This window comes from Corvus hawaiiensis, chromosome 23, assembly GCF_020740725.1.
Source record: "Corvus hawaiiensis isolate bCorHaw1 chromosome 23, bCorHaw1.pri.cur, whole genome shotgun sequence".
Taxonomy (NCBI): Eukaryota; Metazoa; Chordata; class Aves; order Passeriformes; family Corvidae; genus Corvus; species Corvus hawaiiensis.
Window position 1 is genome coordinate 5,415,631 of NC_063235.1, and position 15,505 is coordinate 5,431,135.

Below are 15,505 nucleotides of genomic sequence, written 5' to 3' on the forward strand. Positions count from 1 at the left end.
CACCCGAATCTCCCCTTTTCCAGTGTGAAGCCATTCCCCCTTTGGTTGTTGTAGAAGTTTTTTATTTTTATTTTAGCATCTGCAGAATATTCTTGATTTTAGGAGACAGAGCTGAGCTCACAGAATCAGAATATCCAGAGCTGGATCCCACAAGGATCATGGAGTCCCAGCTCCTGGCCCAGCACAGAATCCCACACCAGTTCCTCTCTCCATTTTCTCCTCTTGCTCTGGGGATTTTCCTCTCTCCGTCTTCTCACTGTGAGGATTTCCCTCTCTCTGTTTCCTCCTCTCACTGTGAGGATTTCCCTCTCTTTGTTTCCTTCTCTCACTGTGAGGATTTCCCTCTCTCTGTTTCCTCCTCTCACTGTGAGGATTTCCTTCTCTCTGTTTCCTCCTCTCACTTTTGGGATTTCCCTCTCTCCATCCTCTCACTTTTGGGATTTCCCTCTCTCCATCCTCTCACTTTTGGGATTTCCCTCTCTCCATCCTCTCACTGTGAGGATTTCCCTTTCTCCATCCTCTCACTTTTGGGATTTCCCTTTCTCCATCCTCTCACTGTGAGGATTTCCCTCTCTCCATCCTCTCACTTTTGGGATTTCCCTCTCTCCATCCTCTCACTTTTGGGATTTCCCTCTCTCCTTCGTCTCACTGTGAGGATTTCCCTCTCTCCATCCTCTCACTTTCAGGATTTCCCTCTCTCCATCCTCTCACTGTGAGGATTTCCCTCTCTCCTTCTCTCACTTTTGGGATTTCCCTCTCTCCCTTTCACCCTCTCACTCTGGGGATAACCAGCAGGATTCCAAACAATCCCATGGGAGGGTTGATCTTCCCCCTGAGCTCCTCAGCGCCCCGAGGGGGTGACGCTGCTGCTTTGTCCCACAGCTGTGAAGCTGCAGTCCGACCACTGCCTGGACCCGGGGATCCCGGTGAACGGGCAGCGCCACGGGAACGATTTCTACGTGGGAGCGCTGGTGACGTTCAGCTGTGACCCCGGCTACACCCTGAGCGACAGCGAGGCCCTGGAGTGCGAGCCCAACTTCCAGTGGAGCCGGCCCCTGCCCAGCTGTGAGGGTGAGGAAACCTCTGCAGCCCCTTCCTGTGCAGCTCCACTGCAAAGCAGCAGCTGGAAAGCTCCCAGTGGCATTTAATCCATGGATCTTGGTGGGATGATCAGTCCCTTTTGCTGGATTTTGGTGGGATGATCAATCCCTTTTGTTGGATTTTGGTGGGTTGATCAATCCCTTTTGTTGGATTTTGATGGGTTGATCCATGTATTTTGTTGGATTTTGGTGGGTTGATCCATGTATTTTGTTGGATTTTGGTGGGTTGATCAATCCCTTTTGTTGGATTTTGATGGGTTGATCCATGTATTTTGTTGGATTTTGGTGGGTTGATCAATCCCTTTTGTTGGATTTTGGTGGGTTGATCAGTCCCTTTTGTTGGATTTTGGTGGGTTGATCCATGTATTTTGTTGGATTTTGATGGGTTTGTCCATGTATTTTGTTGGATTTTGGTGTGTTGATCAGTCCCTTTTGTTGGATTTTGATGGGTTGATCAGTCCCTTTTGTTGGATTTTGGTGGGTTGATCCATGTATTTTGTTGGATTTTCCTGGGTTGGGTTTTGTTTTCACTTTCTCCTCCCAGCTTGTGAAAAGTTCTGGATTATTGAACTCTTGATCTCCTTTTTTCTGTGTTTTCAGCTCTCTGTGGGGGCTACATCCGTGGCTCCAGTGGCACCATCCTCTCCCCAGGCTTCCCTGATTTTTATCCCAACAACTTGAACTGCACGTGGACAATAGAAACATCCCATGGGAAAGGTGAGACACCTTTGGGGTGCTTGGAGAGGACTGAGGGTGGTGGTGGGCAGCGGGAGAGAAACTGCTCCCTGTGGGATCCAGGAGTTCCTCTCAGGAATGGTGATTCCATTGTCCCTGGGCAAGATCCAGAGGGTTTTGGTGTCACCTCTTCATCCTTTTAAAGTGGAGAGGATTCAGAGGGAAAAATGGTTCCGTGCCATCAGCCAGAGCCTGTGCCTTGTGTTGTCTCTTATTCCAGACCTTTGTGGCATTATCCTGGAAGTCAGGGTGTAGATGGATAGAGATCCAGCTATCCTGAGAGTCAGCTGCTGTTTGGATTCCTGGCAGTGCCAGGAATGCCCCAGGGAGCAGAGAGGAGCTGCCACTGCCAGCACTGCTGGCACATTTGGGGCTCTGTGGCTCTTTCAGCTCTGTTTTAATTCCCTGGCTCAGCCCCTGTGCAGCATTTTAGGGCTGGAGAAGTGGAAACACGGAATAAATCTGCTCCAGACCTGGGCCAGAGCTTGGGCTCTGAGTTCCCAGCTCTTCCCTAGTCCTGCATTTCTCCTTCCCCCACAGCCAGGGGGTGAGTTCAGTCCAAGCTCCAAGCAGCACGAGCTCCTGTCTGGGAGGAAAATCCAAGGAAAAAGGTGGCACTGATGATTAGAGAGCGAGTTTGGTGTGCTGGGGCTGGAGGAGGGGGATAATTCCCTGTGATCCAACAGCATCTCCTGGGCTGAGCACAAAGGATGGGAATTCCATCTCCCACAACGGCCTCGCCGTGGCACCACTCAGCTCCAGGCAGGGATCAGCAGCCAGTTTGCCCAATTCCGGTTGTATCCCAGCAAATAAACTTGTCCATGGGCAGCACAGAGCTTTGGGGAGCTCTGGGAGCTGGGAGAGGTGCTCTGTGCAGGAGCAGCGATCCCCTCTCCCGTTAATCCACGCTCCTGATCCAGCTGGGATCACGCACCGCCTTACCCCGGCAGAGTCGCTCCCTGTTATAGGAGGAGGAGCAGCTCTGATGGCCTGGGAGCTTTTACTCCGACACCACAGGGAAATCTGCTGGCCAGGCTCGAGAAAACAGGGAGTTCTTTCATCAAGCAGGGATATTTCTATGGAAATTCAGGAGCTTTTTGTCTCCTGGGCTGTTAAAGACGCTGCTGGGGCCAAGTCAGGAGCAGAGGGAACAGCCCTTCCCTTCCTGCAGGGGCAGGGTCATCCAAGGAATTCAGCCCTGCCTCTGAGCACCTTGAACCCACCCATGTTTGTCACACCAGTGAGCTCTCTGAGGGGCTGTTCCCAGCTTTTTTATTTCCCAGGAATTCTGGCCTTAGCTGCAGTAATGAATCTCAGAGAATCACGGTGGGAGCTGCTCCATAAATCCAGGCAGTTGTAGGGAAAATTTACAGGTCCCTGGGAATTCAGCTCTGCTCTCCTGTGCTGGGAAGGGGAGGATCAGAGGCTGAGAGAGGACTTGGAGTGTTTGGTGTAGAAGAATCTTTTTTGGACGCTTATCCCTCTCCTCACCTCTGCTGGTCCTTCCTCCAAGGTTGTTCCCCAGCAGCTCTTTAGGGGTGACTCTGCGGGATCCCTGTGTCCATCCAGGGGCCCTTCCAGCAGAATTCCTGTGCCTGGGCAGCTTTCTGGGCTGGGAAAGCTCCACCCAGGCAGCTGCTTGGGAGCAGGAGATCCCCAAATCCACTTAGGAATGAGAGGGAGAGGAGTTAGAGGATGTTGTAACTGGCATGGAGCCAAGTGCACCTCAGGAAAATCCCATAGATCATAAAATCATGGAATGGTTTGGGTTGGAAGGACCTTGAAGCCCATCCAGTGCCACCCCTGCCATGGGCAGGGACACCTCCCACTGTCCCAGGCTGCTCCAAGCCCCATCCAGCCTGGCCTTGGACAGTGCCAGGGATCCAGGGGCAGCCACAGCTGCTCTGGGAATTCCATCCCAGCCCTCCCCAGCCTCACAAGGAGGAATTTCACCCCAATATCCCATCCAAACCCGCTCCCTTTCAGTTCAGAGCCGTTGTTGAGGAGAATTGTTGATTCCCCAGAGCCGTGGAAGGAGGAGATGAGCAAAGGGGGTTCTTTGTCCTGGTGTTTTATGGAACAGAAGTTGGAAGGGGTTTGGATGCTGGGCTGTGGTGGGGGAGCGTGTGAGCACAGCCAGACACATCCAAGCACATCCAAAGATCTCCAGACACATCCAAGCACCTCCAGACACATCCAAACACCTCCTTACCCATCTGAACTCATCCAAACACATCCTGACCCCCTTCAAGCAAATCCAAACCCCTCCAGACACATCCCAACACTTCCACACCCCCCCCATGCTGTCCCTGCCGCCCAGCTCCCTGGTTTTGAAGCATCAAGGAGCACTGGATCAGTTTGGTCCTTATTAAATCCCAAGCTTTCACAACTCTGCTTCCAGCAGGGAATTTATTCCCATGGCTTGAGCATTCAACATTTTCCCTGATTTTCCTTGTTCTGCTCTTGCATTTCCCAAACCCATTTCTGCCACTGCCACACTGCCTGGACTTGGTGTCCCAGGCATGGGAATTGTTTCAATTCCCATAAAACCGGGTAAAATTCAAGGCTGGTGCCTCCCAGGGCACCAAATTATTCCCTGCCAAGCCAGTGATGGAGGAGGGATGATCAGAGAATCATGGAAGGGATGAAGGATCACCCAGCCCAGCCCCTGGCCCTGCACAGACACCCCCAAATCCCACCCTGGACGTCCCTGGCAGCGCTGTCCAAACGCTCCTGGAGCTCTGGCAGCCTTGGGAAGGTTCCCATTCCCTGGGGAGCCTGGGCAGTGCCCCAGCAGCCTCTGGGGGAATAACCTTTCCCTTAATCCCACCTAACCCCCCCTGGCCCAGCTCTGGATATTCCCTGGCTCCTGTCCCTGGTCACAGAGAAGGATCTGCCCCTCCTGAGGGATTTATGGAGGTGTTCAGGTCCTTTCCTCCAAGGTTTTTGGGAACATCTCCCATGTGGCCAGCACACGAGTCCTGGAATTGCCCTACTGCTCCAACAATTATTTTCCTGTGACACTTTATGGACTCCCAGGCTGTCCAAGTGGAGTTTAAAAGCAGCTTAATTTTAAAGGTATTTAAATCCCTAAAGAGAGGCCATTATTTTTAATCTCACAGCTTCAAAGTGATTTCTCTTCCCTCTAATTTGTTTTGCTGTTTCTTCTGCAGAGAATGGGGGAAGAAGGAAAAAAAAAAAACAACCCAGCCTTGTGTTTGCAGAGATGTTTTGTGCCACAGTAAATTTCAGACCAGAGCAAAGGTTTAATTAAGCACAAATCCTTTAAAATGAGCTCCTAATTAGTCCTTTTTGCTACATTTCCACAGCCCTCCAGTGCTGGAGGAGCCTCGTGCCCTCTGCTTGGAGTTTTTACCTTAAAAAATTTGGGAATTGGGGCCTGTTCTCCAGGATAACTGAATTATCCTTGTTAGTTCTGTTCTTAGGCTGGGTTTAGTAAGGCTGAGGGTGTAAATTTGCTGTCAGGTGAGAATCCAAAGCCGTTTTGCTTTCCCCACATCCCAGTTTTCAGGTCAGATCTATTTCTGTTTGGTGCTTCTGGTAGGAATAACAAACACTTGGAAACTCTGAGAAGTTTCCTGCCTTCGTGGAACTTTGCAGGGGGGGAAAGAGTGAGCCTAAAACTGTTCTGCCAGGCTCCACAGAATGGATGCAAAGAAGCAATTAACCAAGGTCAGTCCTAAGCTTGGCTCACAAAAATCCTTCTGCTGGGACACTGCAGATCAGTGAGGATAAAGGTTGGGATGATCCCACGATTCCTTCATTCCCAATCCCTCAGGAAAAGCTCTGGGTTGATTTCCAAACTCTCTGACCTTCCCTTCGTGGAAGGGAACTGCTCCATGTGAGCAGAAAACCTCCAGAAAGCCCTGGGAGAGACCCAGGGATAAATAAATGGAATATTCAGCCGTAATTTGATGCTGTGGGGTTGGATATTGGAGCTCCATGCTCCAGAGCTTTCCCTGATCTCCAGAAATTAACAGGGAATGGGCAGCGAGGAGGAGGCTGTTGCTCTGGGCTTTATTTGCTGTTTTCTTGCTTTTTCTTCGGGATGCAGTGTTTTGTGAATGGTGGGATGCAGAGCCAGCCCTTGGGGTGCGAATTACTGGTTTCAGTGAAATAACCTGGTCAGGCCAAGCAGGGATCTCTCTCTCACAAAGCCCAAATCCCATCCTCGGGTTTGCCCAGTCTGTGCCTCTCCAGGGCGGGGGATCTGAGCAGGAGAAATCCCAATCCCACACGAGCAGGGGCTCAGGAGCCTGTGCTGGGTTCTCCAGGAGCTGGGAGATGGGGATGATAAAATCCATTTAAACGCAAAGAGGCTTTTTATTGCTCAGCATCTCTGTGCCTCGTTAAGTTGCTGTGACAATGCTGTGACAGAGTTCCTGAGCTCAGATCCTGCCTGGCTCTGCTCTCGCTGCCGTTTCTTGTTGGGTTTTTGTTGTGGTTTTGTTTTGTTGGTTTTTTTTTTTTCATTTCCAAGCTGGAATTATTTTCCAGAGAATAAGTGTTTCTAATGGTGTTTGAATTCCAGCATGAAAAATCACCTCGCTGGAGGCTCCTGCAGGAGCCTGAAGTGCTTCCCATTGTGTGTCTGGAGGTGTGAAGGGGACTTTAAGTAATCCATTACTCCTCTCTGGCTCATTTACAAATGCAGCAAGGTCACAGCCTTCTCCCCAGATGTTTGAAATCGTTCAAATTGAATTTGGGAGGAAGAGGCAAAAGAGTTTTGCTGTGTTTGGGCCAGGATTTCTGTGGCTGGAGGTGGTGTGGGGTTTATTTGGGGCAGTAAAAGGTGAATACAAGTAGGGTTTTTCTTGGATCAAGCTGATCTAGGGGAAGGTGTCCCTTCCCATGGTGGGGGGATGGAATTAGACGATTTTTAAGGTCATTCCCACCCAGATAATTCCATGATTCTCTGATCAGCCCATCATGGGAAGGTCTCTTCAGCTGCACCACTGCCACACTTCTGTTTTCTGGAAAAGCCTCCCTGACCTTGGGGCTGGGCTTAAATGCTGTTTTTCTAGGGAGGAATTCCTCCTGGAGCACGCTTGTTTCCGAGCCCTCCCAGCCCCAGCCTCGCTGCTCTTGCTCTCCATTTAAAGGTCAACACTTTAATAATAAAAATCTCCCCTGGGCTGCTCCCTCAGCCGCTGCTGCGTCCCTGGAGCGGGGCTGTGCCGCCCCTGGCAAGGGCACAGCAACCCAACCCTCCCAGTGCCTGTCGCTGCTCTGGGCCTGCCACCACACCCGGGTTTAGGGGTTTTATTCATTTCATTCCTAACACCACAAAATCCACGGTTTCAGCGTGATTTTCCCCCTGCTGGTGGTGGGAAGCAGGGGCTGGCCTGGGAATGCCATGGGATGACTCCGCCTGCGGTTTTCCCCCCCGTGCAGGCGTGTTCTTCACCTTCCACACGTTCCACCTGGAGAATGGCCACGATTACCTGCTGATCACCGAGAACTCCAGCTTTGCCCAGCCCCTGAAGCAGCTGACGGGGTCCCGGCTGCCGGCCCCGCTCAGCGCGGGGCTCTTCGGGAACTTCTCTGCCCAGATCCGCTTCATCTCCGACTTCTCCATGTCCTACGAGGGCTTCAACATCACCTTCTCAGGTGAGAACAGTCACCCAAAGGCTTCCTTCTGGCCCTTCTTTCTTCCCCTTCTTTCCCTTCCTTCTTCCCCTTCCCGCTTTTCTGCAAATGCTTTGGGTTGGGAGGGACCCTAAAGCTCATCCAGGCCCGCCCCTGCCCAGCCTTCCACTATCCCAGGTTGTTCCAAGCCCTGTCCAGCCTGGCCTTGGATACTTCCAGGGATGGGCCACCCCTTCTCTGGGGTGCCAGGGCCTCCCCACCCTCCCAGCAAAATCCTGGGAATAATTCTCCATTGGCTTGGGTCACTGGTGGTCGTTCCTCTTGTCCCCCAGTCAGTTATCCCAGTGTTAAACCCTTATTTCTGTCCCAAGAAATCTTCCTCTTGCAGCCCCCGTACAGCCAGTTCTGTCTGCCCCTGTGGATAACTGGAATTAAATCCCTCTCCAGGTGTTGCTGTCTCCCTCCTGACTCTCATCTTCCCTGCTCTGTTTATGGACAATTCCAGCTCAGGATTTTTGGGGAATGCTGTCCCTCTTTCCCCAAACACCTTCTCTTGTTTTTAGAGGAGAATCCCTGCAGCAGGCCCAGCACTCCCAGCACGGGAAGCTGGGACAGATGGGATCCTTTGGAAGCAGCATGGAGCAATCTGGAGTGCTTGGACGAGGAGCGGGGCAGGGCTGGTCACTCCCGTTGTCCGTCTGCTCCCTTTTTTCCTCTGGCTCATTGCTCCACTTGGATGCTCCTCCAGTGACCATCCTGTGCCTGCAGCCTGTCCTGGCTGTGCCATGGAGCCAGGCTGGGACAGCTGGGAATGTCCAGCCTGGAGAAGAGAAGCTCCAAGGAGAGCTCAGAACCCCTTCCAGTGCCTAAAGGGGCTCCGGGAGAGCTGGAGAGGGACTGGGGACAAGGCATGGAGGGACAGGACCCAGGGAATGGCTTCCCACTGGAGATTTGGGTGGGATATTGGGAAGAAATTCCTCCCTGTGAGGGCGGGGAGGGGCTGGGATGGAATTCCCAGAGAAGCTGTGGCTGCTCCTGAGTCCCTGGCAGTGCCCAAGGCCAGGTTGGAGCAGCCTGGGACAGTGGTGGGTGCCCATGGCAGGGGGTGGCACTGGATGATCCTTAATGTCCCTTCCCACCCAAACCAGGCCATGATTTTAACCCACACCTGGCGTAGCCCAGGCTGGGTTTCCATGATCCCACTGGCACTTCCAGGGAGCTGGAAAATGTCCCTGGCTGGGCTGGCTCAGCTGCTCTGCTGTGGTACCAGATGGGAGCCCCCTCCTGCTGCACCCAGCAGGCCTCGGAGGGATCCAGATTTTTCTGACTCCAGGAGTCAGGAGGAGGCTGAAGGGTCCAGCAATCCCATGCTGAGCTGTGCACACTCGGGATGTTGGCTTTGAGTGGGTGTGGTGACCCAAAGGCAGATTTTCCTGAGGAAATCCTGGGTTTTCAGCAGTGGCCAGTGAGAAGGAGTGTGGAGACTTGGAGAGGGACCCAAAAAAGGGATAAGTGGCAACCCAGGGCAGTTCATGGCTCTGGAGCAGCCTCTGGTTGAAGGGCACGAGGTGTTTGGCTGTGTCCTCTGAGCTGGAGTCCTCCAGATGACTCCCAAGTGCCCACATTCCAGGGAATGTCAGTCTTTGCTGCCTGAGCGCCCCAGAAGCCGTTCCCTAAAACAATCAGTGAAGGACAGAAGCTTTACTGCACTGGGGCTCTTCTTCCTCTGTCCCTGTGTCCTTCCCAGTCCTGACCTGCCAATGCAGTGCCCAGGGAGGGAGAGAAATTCCCATTTTTCTTGTGGAGCTTGGTCTGGCACCCTCCCTGACGGGCAGAGCTGTTGCCATAGATGCAGCTAAAACCTGGTTCCCAGAGCCTTTGTTCCTGGCCTCTGAAGTCAGGGATTTGCATGTGGAAACCAGTCAGAAAATTTCCAATTAACTCCCATTTTGATGAGGGGAAAATGGCTTTTTGCCTTTCAAAAGCTTGCCTCTAATTATAACTCTCATTTTCAGTGGATTTCAAGGCTTCTTTGCTATCTTGGAAAGCAAAAACGGGAGTCAGTTCTATTTTTAGCTTTCTTTACATATCCATATGTTAATGTACAGGCTTTGGACTTGGAGATTTTTCCAAAACACCCTCCAAAGAGTTTTCCTTCAAGCTGGTTTGGGGTCAGAGACGTGAGTTTGGCTGTTGGCCAAAATCCTACGTGACCTTTCTTGTAGCAGCAGCTGCCCTGAGCATTCCCTGAGCGAGACCATCCATTTCCAGGATTAGTAATGGAGAGGCAGCAGAAATCCCACCCGGATCAATCCATCCCCACTGGGCTGCAGCAGAGGGACAGTGACAAATTCCCATCCCCACCGGTGTCACTGTGACGGGAACTGGGACCTGTTGCCTTTGGAGGGGGTTGGAATGCGGGTGCTGGGGGGGGAGTTGTAGGTGGGGGGTGAAATCCAGGTGGGTTTTCATGGCTCAGACAGGATTCCATCCTCGTCGATTCTGCCTTGGCAGAAGCTGGATCAAGGCTCAGAGCTCCCTTGGGTCGTTTTGTCCTCTCCAGGGAGGACAGAACCCCTGAGCTGTAGGTGGGGGGTGAAATCCAGGTGGGTTTTCACGGATTAGAATCCTCATGGAGTCACTGCAGCTGGATCAAAGCTCAGAGCTCCCTTGGATCCTCGCGTCCTCTCCAGGGAGGGCAGAACCCAAACTATGCCCCTGCCATCCCATAAAATCCATTTATCCCCTCCAGAATACGACCTGGAGCCGTGTGACGAGCCCGAAGTGCCAGCCTACAGCATCAGGAAGGGGCTGCAGTTCGGAGTGGGGGACGTGCTGACCTTCTCCTGCTTCCCGGGGTACCGGCTGGAGGGATCATCCCGGATCACCTGCCTGGGTGGGAGACGGCGTGTGTGGAGTTCGCCTCTGCCAAGGTGTGTTGGTAGGTGGTCATGTGCTTTCATTTTGCTTGGCTGGTCCTGCTGTGCTGCACTGTTGAGGTGGGCAGGGATGGATGGGTGACACCTTCTGGGATGGGTGACATCCCCCCGGACTGGATGGGTGACATCCCCCAGGCTGGATGGGTGACACCCCCCAGGCTGGATGCGTGACACCCCCCAGGCTGGATGGGTGACATCCCCCAGGCTGGATGGGTGACACCCCCCAGGCTGGATGCGTGACACCCCCCAGGCTGGATGGGTGACATCCCCCAGGATGGATGGGTGACACCTCCTGGGATGGGTGACATCCCCCAGGATGGTTGGGTGACACCCCCCTAGGATGGATGGGTGACACCCCCCAGGCTGGATGGGTGACACCCCCCAGGCTGGATGGGTGACATCCCCCAGGCTGGATGGGTGACACCCCCCTAGGCTGAATGGGTGACACCCCCCCAGGCTCGATGGGTGACATCCCCCAGGCTGGATGGGTGACACCTCCTGGGATGGGTGACATCCCCCAGGCTGGATGGGTGACATCCCCCAGGCTGGATGGGTGACACCCCCCCAGGATCGATGGGTGACATCCCCTAGGCTGGATGGGTGACATCCCCCAGGCTGGATGGGTGACATCCCCCAGGATGGGATCGCTCCGCTCGCAGGGCAGCCGGAGCAGGGATGGGGAGAGGCAGCTGAAAGGAGCATCCAGCCCTGCACAAGGGCTCAGTGCCCTCCCAGCTGGGCACAGCGGGTGACACGAGCCCAGCGGGTGACACGTCCCCAGAAGCCCTGAGTGCCCCAGCCCCACCCCAAGCGAGTGACTCCAGAGCTGCTGCTCCCTTATGGGGCAGTTCCTGCCAACCAGGCCGGGTTTAAGGCATTCCCGCTTGGAATTACAGGGTGCTGTGATCTCCACAGTTCAGGCAAATCCCACATTATTATGGATATGTCTGGGAAACCCCCCCAGCTTTGTCCCTCCCCTTGTTCTCCACATGTTTCCTGCACCTTTCCCTCCCTGACTGCTGCAGGTCCTTCTTTAGCCCCTGCAGCCGTTAATTGGCACCGATAAATCGATAAACCCAGGGACAGAGGAGGGGAAGGATTGATCTGCAGCATGGAGCTGGCTCCTGGCTGCTGCTCCTGGTGCAGGTGGGGTGCAGAACTCTCACCTGGCAGGGATGGGGAGTGGGACAGAGCAGGGGCACAAATTTGGAAGGAAGGAGGATGCTCCAAGCCTTGGGAAAAAGATGTCACACTTTTTTTTGATGTAGAATTTCAATAGGAAATCATTCCCAGCTCTGCTCACGCAGAGCCTGAGGGATTCCTCCAGATCAGCCAGGGCAGGGCTCTCACCTGGTGGCCAGACCTGCTCAGGAGATTGTCCTGAGCTCTGAGTGACTTTTGAGGGCCATTGCAGAGCAAAGCTCCCCACCAGAGCCAGCTGCTGCCTCTTTCCAGCCTGTGGTTCTGAATTTCCCAGCCCTGCTGAGCGCTGAGGTCACGGGGCTGCCTCCTCCTGCTGGGACAGGCAGCCTCTCCAGGGCAGGAATGATAATCAGGCTGCAGATAAAGCTCATCAGGGGAATGGCAATCCAAAAGAGTCATTTACAGAGCTTTAAACTCGAGCCTCAGACAGCAGCAGCGAGTGGACACCCTGGCTGCTGTTCCCTGGCTCGGAATTAACAGCTTGGGTCTATCATAGCAGGGCAAATTCAGGGCTGATGGCCCAGAGCTCTGTGGCAGGGTGACAGCTCTGTCACAGTGTCCCCACTGCCTGCTCAGATCTGCCTGGGTAGGGATGGAAATGGGAGACTGACTCATTAAGGAGATTTAATTGCTTTTCCAGACACTCTCTATTCAGCTCCTGTCCTAGAGATGGTCTGGGGAGAACTGGGAGTGGTTTTTGTTCCTCTATCCAAGCCCTCTGGTCAGGACAGCACCCTGAGATGTCCCCAGCATCATCTCTGGGGATTCTGTGCCAAAATCCTGCTTTTCATCCATGGCAAGAGCAGAGGACAAAGTCACCTCCAAAGTGCCTCCTCTGGGTGCATCTGCTGCTGCCTCCTTCCCTAACCCTTCCTTGGAGGAGCAGCAGAGCCAGGAGCTGCTCTGGGATGGTTTCCTCAGCTCCAGGAGCTGTGGGGACTCGACACTGATCCTAAAAACTGCTCTGGGGGCACTTTGGAGTGCACATCCCCAGCCCTGCTTGCACAGCCTCAGAGGAGCAGGCAGCCAGTGTTTGACAGCAGAAAATCTCCCAGGGTAAACAGGCTGGGAAAACAGTGACTCACGGCTTGCTCGTGTGGGAGCTCGGCAGGAGGAACAGAAAATCCTCGGCGTGGGGTTGTTCTGAGGCAGATCCACACAGATTCACACAGATTTACACGTCTTTAGACAGATTTTATACAGATTTCACACCGATCCACACAGATCCACACAGAATCACCAGATTCCCCACAGATTCCCACAGATTTACATTTACTCAGATTCCCCTCAGATTCCCACAGATTTACATTTACTCAGATTCCCCTCAGATTCCCACAGATTTACATTTGCACAGATTCTCCACAGATTCCCCACAGATCCCCACAGATCCACACAGACCTACATTTACCCAAATTCCCCCCAGATTCCCCGCAGATCCACACAGATCGCCCCACAGATCCACACAGATTCCCACAAATCTCCACAGATTTTCATTTATACAGATTCCCCACAGATTCCCACAAATTCCTACAGATCCCCACAGATTCCCCACAGATCCACACAGACCTACATTTACCCAAATTCCCCCCAGATTCCCCACAGATTCCCACAGATTTACATTTACACAGATTCTCCACAGATTCCCCCAGGTCCCCCACAGGTTCCCCACAGATCCACACAGACCTACATTTACACAGGTTCCCCTCAGATTCCCCTCAGATTCCCCCAGATTCCCCCAGATTCCCACAAATTCCTACAGATCCACACAGATTCCCCCAGGTTCCCCACAGATTCCCCACAGATCCACACAGATTCCCACAGATTTCCCCAGATTTGCATTTACACAGATTCCCCACAGATCCACAGAGATTCCCCACAGATTCCCCACAGATTTCCCCAGATTTACATTTACACAGATTCCTCTCAGATTCCACACAGATTCCCACAGATTTCCCCAGATTTACATTTACACAGATTCCCCACAGATCCACAGATTCCCCACAGATTCCCACAGATTTCCCCAGATGTACATTTACACAGATTCCCCCCAGATTTCCCCAGATTTACATTTACACAGATTCCCCCCAGATTCCACACAGATTCCCACAGATTTCCCCAGATTTACATTTACAGATTCCCCCCAGATTTCCCCCAGATTCCCCCCAGATTTACATTTACACAGATTCCCACAGATTCCCCACAGATCCACAGAGATTCCCTACAGATTCCCCCAGATCTACATTTACACAGATTCCCCCCAGATTCCACACAGATTCCCACAGATTTACATTTACACAGATTCACCCCAGATTCCCACAGATTCCCCCAGATTTACATTTACACAGATTCCCACAGATTCCCCACAGATCCCAGATCTTCACAGACTGCCCCGTGCTGAGGTGCTGTGCGTGACAAACCGGCTGCACTGGGATCCTTGCTGGGATCAGGCTCTGGGAGCTGGTGTTATCCAGGGAGGACATCCCTGGGATGCACTGGGATTTCTGTTCCTGCCTTTTGGAAGGAAGATCCACCCGTGTCAGTCTCTGTCTGCTCACTGTGACGTGTTCCTGTGAGTCAGGGACTGTCCTTGGAGCTGGGAGTGGAAGTGCACGAAACAGAGTTGGTGTTTTCCAGATCCAAGCTGTGAGCTCCTTGCACCCAGGATAGGCTGAGCCTCCAGAGCTGCCACCCTCTCCCTCCCCTACCCAGGATCGTTCTGCCAAGTTTTGAGGCCCAAAAAATCTTCCGACTTCAGGTTTGGCTCAAAGTCAAATGTTTAGAGTAGAGGAAGAAGCAGATCCTGAAGGAGGAGAGAAGCCTGGCTAGGAAAATGTGATGGAAAAGGGGACAGTCTGCAGGCTGGAGTGGCTAACAGCAGGGAAAAGCCTCTTTCCTTCTGCTGCAGGAAGGGGTGAGCAGCTGCAGCCTTTGGAGGAGTCACCTGCATGTGTGGTGTGGCCGGAACATCCGTGCGCTCACTGAAATGTGCGTTTGTGTCTCGGTCCAGCTGAGTGCGGCTCGTCCGTGACGGGAACCCAGGGAGTGCTGCTGTCCCCCAACTACCCCCTGAACTACAACAACAACCACGAGTGCATCTACTCCATCCAGAGCCAGCCAGGGAAAGGCATCCAGCTGAAAGCCAGGACCTTCGAGCTGGAGGCAGGAGATGTCCTCAAGGTAATTCTGGCTCAGGCAGTGGAGCTGCTCGTGAGAGCAACATCTCTAAATGCTCTAAAATTTTAATGGGGTTAGGTCGGAGTGACCTCTGGAAAAGCCTGTGTCATCCCAGGAATGCTCCAGTGCCATGGAGTGATTGCCATGGCAGTTTGGAAGACCAGAATTCCCAGAAAGCAGCTAAACTTCAGCTCTCGCCTGTGTGATTGCACAGGAAGAGCTCCTCATCCATCAGGAAATGTGAGGGTTTGAGCATTATTTAGTGCTTTGAAGAACCAAGGCTGATTTGTCCCAAAAAGGGGGTGATTGAAATGCAGAACTCCAGCCTCTTCCCAGATTATTCAAGCTCCAGGACTCTGTGGAGGAGGAGAAAAATCCAGGCTGAGTTTTTATTAACCGAAGGAATGGTTTTGAAGGAGGCATTAATATTACAAGGATGTGCTGAGCCATCTTCCCAGGAAAGCCTCTGTCCTCATTGAAGTGTCACACTCCAAAAGAGCTGTAATCCACGTTTCCAGCTCACAAATGACTGGAAAGGGAGAAAGATTTCCTGTTAATGCAAGGAAGGTACTCCTTGTCAAAGGAATTACGTTCTCTCAGCAGGTTTGTCATCACCTGCTCATCTGAGGAAAGTTCCTATCGATCTCCACTAGTGAGGAGCTGTTCTTGGTCCTCACAAAAGGAAGGGAAAAAAAACCCACATCTGTGTTTTTCTTAAATCACAGCAAGTTCAAGGCTCATCTC

General features: G+C 52.8%; 1 protein-coding gene across 1 annotated transcript in view; it reads left to right on the forward strand.

Annotated features, from left to right (window-relative positions):
- CSMD2 (CUB and Sushi multiple domains 2) overlaps positions 1 to 15,505 on the forward strand; it is a 350,279-nt gene that overhangs the window by 223,915 nt on the left and 110,859 nt on the right. Inside the window, 5 exon segments of the mRNA XM_048326964.1 lie at positions 883 to 1,071; positions 1,701 to 1,817; positions 7,251 to 7,466; positions 10,198 to 10,386; positions 14,595 to 14,764. Coding sequence (XP_048182921.1) covers positions 883 to 1,071; positions 1,701 to 1,817; positions 7,251 to 7,466; positions 10,198 to 10,386; positions 14,595 to 14,764 — 881 coding nt within the window.